Source organism: Hippocampus comes, unplaced genomic scaffold (assembly GCF_001891065.2).
Source record: "Hippocampus comes isolate QL1 unplaced genomic scaffold, H_comes_QL1_v1.1 scaffold261, whole genome shotgun sequence".
Classification (NCBI taxonomy): Eukaryota; Metazoa; Chordata; class Actinopteri; order Syngnathiformes; family Syngnathidae; genus Hippocampus; species Hippocampus comes.
This window is the reverse complement of record NW_017805824.1, coordinates 7,660,934-7,665,220: the sequence shown is the minus strand read 5'-3', so window position 1 is coordinate 7,665,220 and position 4,287 is coordinate 7,660,934. Positions and strand designations below refer to the sequence as shown.

Genomic DNA, 4,287 nt, shown 5'->3' with positions numbered 1-4,287 from the left:
GTGAAAGATTGTTTGTCTCTATGGGTGTCCTGCCAATAACTGGTGACCCTTCCAGGGTGAAGTCTGCTTTAAGGAAGTCAGCTGGGATAGGCTACAGCACCCCGTGGGCCTGAACAAGATAAGCAATCGTGAAGATGAATGAATGGACAGTCACAGTTGATAAAAATCAACTGTTTGTCGGGTTATTGGGGTTATTTTTTTTTACAACACATATGGAAAAGTGTGGGACCAATGCAACATTTGCAATCATTTCAAAACTACAGCAAATAGATACAAATCCAAATACCCTTGTGTCAAAACCTACTTGAGAAATACATGAAAGGTTCAAAGATGCACGTTTAAAATTACAAACATACAGCAAAACAACAAGCCCCTGGGTCATTTTTGACCCTACTTATGCATCTGAGGGTTAAGCATGACATTCAGTGTTTATATACTGTAGCATGCACATTTGATTTTGGATTATATTTTATCCATCCATCCATCCATTTCCTAATCCGCTTATCCTCACAAGAGGCGCGGGAGTGCCTGATCTTATCCTAGCTGTCTTCAGGCAGAAGGCTGGGACACCCTGAAGTGATTGCCAGACAATCGCAGGGCACACATTGACGAACAACCATCCGTGCTCACAGTCATGCACGTTTTTAGAATGTGGGAGGAAACCGGGGTACCCGGAGAAAAGCCACGCAGGCACGGGGGTAACATGCAAACTCCACACAGAAAGGCTGGAGCCGGTATCAAACCCTGTACCGCTGCACTGTGAGGCAGACGTGCTAACTAGTAAATCCCCATGTCGCCGGATTACATTTTAGAATAAACGTAATATGTTTTTGTATAGTATCATGTTGGTCCCATTGCCTCATAGTGGCATGCATAAATCCATATTGAATACTCACTAAAATGATCAAAGTGGTTCCTGACCTTCTAAGGATTGCCATTATTTTGCTGCTGCGAGGCGAATACCATTGTGCTTTGGCAAGTCCTTGAGCAAAAAAGACACTGTAAGTGAGTGGAGATCACCAAATGGGAGGGGTGTTCTGCACGTATTCAGGAAAATGTTGGGTGAAAAAAATAGGATCAGCCCTTGTGCTGATTCGGAGATGCAAAGAAATCAAGTGTTTGTTATTCAGCAGTGATGGTTAACAAGACAAAGAAAGCAGGGAGAGAACATGGTGAAGGTCAAAGCTAGCAGATGAGAAGAACCCACATAGTTTAAAATGACTGAAGAAATTGCAAAGGGAATTTTCAGCCTGACTTTGAGCTTGAGTTTATGATATCATATGCACAAGCGAAGAACGTAATAATGAACTCTACTTCTGTCAAAATGTAACATGAATGTAGATTAATGTATTCAGGGGAAAAGTGTTAGTGAGTAGCTTAATAATGGTCTGAGTTATTAGATACAGTATAAGACCTTCAAAGTCAGCCGATTCCAATACGATTGTAGATTGTAAAACCTCTTGAAGTCTCCTTGAAGCTTTGAAGCTTCCAAATGAAGCTGTAACATCGGTCTTTATAGAGATGAACGCCTCGGGTGGTGAAGTCCTGAAAGGAGACATTGCACCACTGTCTGCCTTGAATATTGTTGAAAATACAAAGTATATGGATTTAGTCTATAAATAAGAAACAGTCAATAAAAAAGCCTCAAAAGCGTGGGCGCATACATTGTAAACCTTTGGATTTGCAAGTAAACATAATATCTTATACGTCTGCTGCACAAAGCCCTGTTTTACATGGCTTTAGAGTCGCTGCATTTTAATGTGTTTCATAAATTCTGGTCTGAAAATAAACATTCAGGTCCCACAAGGTAGTTTTGCTCATCGAATGCTAACTAATTAATGGAAGAGCTGTGCAAATATTCTGCCGCTACAAAGATATTAATGCTGTGTTTCTGTTGGATCTTTTAGAGAGGACTTAAATTCACAATGTTTCTTATGTGTTTGTGGTTTGTTGGAAAGTCAAACTTTTTTAGACTGACATGTCTCATATATTTCTCCATTGTGAGACAGATAAAGGTTTTCTTATCTTATCTTATATTTGACGATCTCCTGCAGATAAATGATCTGATGTGATGATCTATTACAGTTCTTCATTACGGAAAACTACTAATGCACATTTTTAAATGAATATCGATTGAGGTCATTTATAATCTAATCTAATCTAATCTAATCTAATATATTTTACCAGCCTGTAAAATAATATGCCTCTCATGACCTGTGTTTTTGATGTGATGTGCTTTCAGTTGGTTTTAATTTTGTCACCCGAGAGATGCCGATCCAAAGAGATGCTTCTCCCCCCCAAAAAAAGAAGCAACAAACACTGGACAGACAGATAGATAGATTCCAACATATTCTTTTGGTAATGAAAAACACTGCCAATTTCCACAGATGAAAAATACATTTATTTTCACATACAGTATTTACAACGTGTACATGAATAGAAATGTGACTGTTGCTTTCCTACACGTTCAAAATATAAGATGCCCTGATTCTCCTTAAGGTCCCCATCACTCCCTGACAAATTCCAGTTTTTGGAGCTTTAGTGCACTGAAATGACGCCGTTTTCTCGGTTTGACATGATCATGAACGTCGATTACAATACGTGCTCTGTGATTACAAATTCACTTGCGAAAGCATTACGCACGATGACCACATTCACAGTGTGAAAACGAGGAATTTAAAGTAAACTTTAAAATCGTGAATTAAAGGGATCCATTAATTCTGGAGCTTGCAAATCCTCTGTGATCGACGACGGACAAATGGAACTCAACATTGTCAGTCGTGCGAACCGCTTGTGCGCGCCCGTGCGTAAGAGAGCGCGCCGCGCACCCCTTTCTGTTGTCGCTGGCGCACGGACTGGGTGACCTCCAGAATAAAGCACGGAGCATCTTTCTGATTTCTGGCCTCATGAGACAGTAAAGCAAGGGGTTCAAGCAGCTGTTGGCGTGCGCCAAGCACACGGTGACTGGAAATACGTACACGTGCACCATGTAGTAGGACCGATCCCAGTTGACTGCGTTAAGTTTGACCAAAACGCCCCAGAAGGTGATGGCGTGGTTTGGCACCCAACAGCAGAAAAAGGATAACACAACAATGGCAACAGATTTGGTGACTTTCGACCTCCTATTTCGGTTGCTGGTGCACATGCTCTTGCGTTTAATGAAGCGCAGAAGCAGCAGGTAGTTGACGGACACGATAAACAGGGGGATAATGAAAGCTACGAGTATTTTTTGAATGTGATAAAGTGCGAGCCAGTCGTGTCCTTCCGGAAATTTCAGGAGACACAGTTTCTCGCCGGCGACCACTGTGACCGCGGAGAAGACCGCCGTGGGAGCCGTGGCCACCGTGGCCGCGACCCACAGCACGGCGCACATCCACTTCACACACCTCGGCCAACTGAGCGCGGAACTCTTGAGCGCCGAAGTGATGGACAGGTATCTGGTGACGCTCATGGCCGTGAGGAAAAAGACGCTGGCGTACATGTTCATCACCGTGACGGACAGCACCACTTTGCACATGGCGTCGCCAAACGGCCAGCTAAAGTCCAGCGCCGTGTCCACGGCCCAGAATGGCAGCGTCAGCACGAACTGGAAGTCGGTCACGGCCAGGTTGATGATGAAAAAGTTGATGGCCGACTTCTTTCGACCTTGTCGTAGCCTCATGAGGTAGAAGACGAGCAGATTGCCCACCAGTCCCACGGCACAGACCACCGAGTAGACCACTGAGATGAGGATCCTCAGGAAAGGACTCCCGTCCTCGACCACTTCGTTCTCATTGAAGTGGAAAGGCTCCTCGCCGGGCGCGCTTTGGTTCAGGACGTCAGTCTGGTTTAATATGACATCCATCCTCAACACAACACGGCACCGAGCTCGCCTCTCGATCAGGACGTGTCAGAATTGTTGTCCATCGTCGCTCCTCTTTGAGAGACAGCTGACGGCAGCGGCGCTTTTATTGGGTTGGGTGTCTCTGCTGCGCCACGATTGGCTGGGAAAGGAACTTGTGGGTTTCATAAACAAGTGAGCAGCAACCCCACGTCACTTCATGATGGATTATTATACTGTATATGGGAAAGACCGTTCCCGAGGAGGCAAACATCACCTAAAGGATGTGCGTAAAAGGCGCACGTCGAGCTGGAAAATAAAACAAAACCGAACTGAATTAAATACATAACTGAATTAATGGAGATAGATTTAAACAAATGGAAAAATTCTAGCAAACAGAGAATTCTACGTTTATTATATCATCCATCCATCCATTTTCTATCCTCATGTAGGTCGTGGGTGTGCTG

The 4,287-nt window shown here is 43.8% G+C and overlaps 1 protein-coding gene across 1 annotated transcript; it reads right to left on the bottom strand.

The window, feature by feature from the left end:
- Nucleotides 1-2,387: 2,387 nt before the first annotated feature.
- LOC109525767 (relaxin-3 receptor 1-like) lies at nt 2,388-3,900 on the bottom strand. Its single transcript, XM_019886532.1, has one exon. The coding sequence runs from the start codon at nt 3,842-3,844 to the stop codon at nt 2,702-2,704; it is 1,143 nt and encodes a 380-aa protein (XP_019742091.1). The 5' UTR covers nt 3,845-3,900; the 3' UTR covers nt 2,388-2,701.
- Between the last annotated feature and the right edge of the window lie 387 nt (nt 3,901-4,287).

What these genes read in the sequence shown, in the direction of transcription:
- LOC109525767 (XM_019886532.1), bottom strand. Translation starts at nt 3,844, where the DNA reads ATGGATGTCATATTAAACCAGACTGACGTCCTGAACCAAAGCGCGCCC.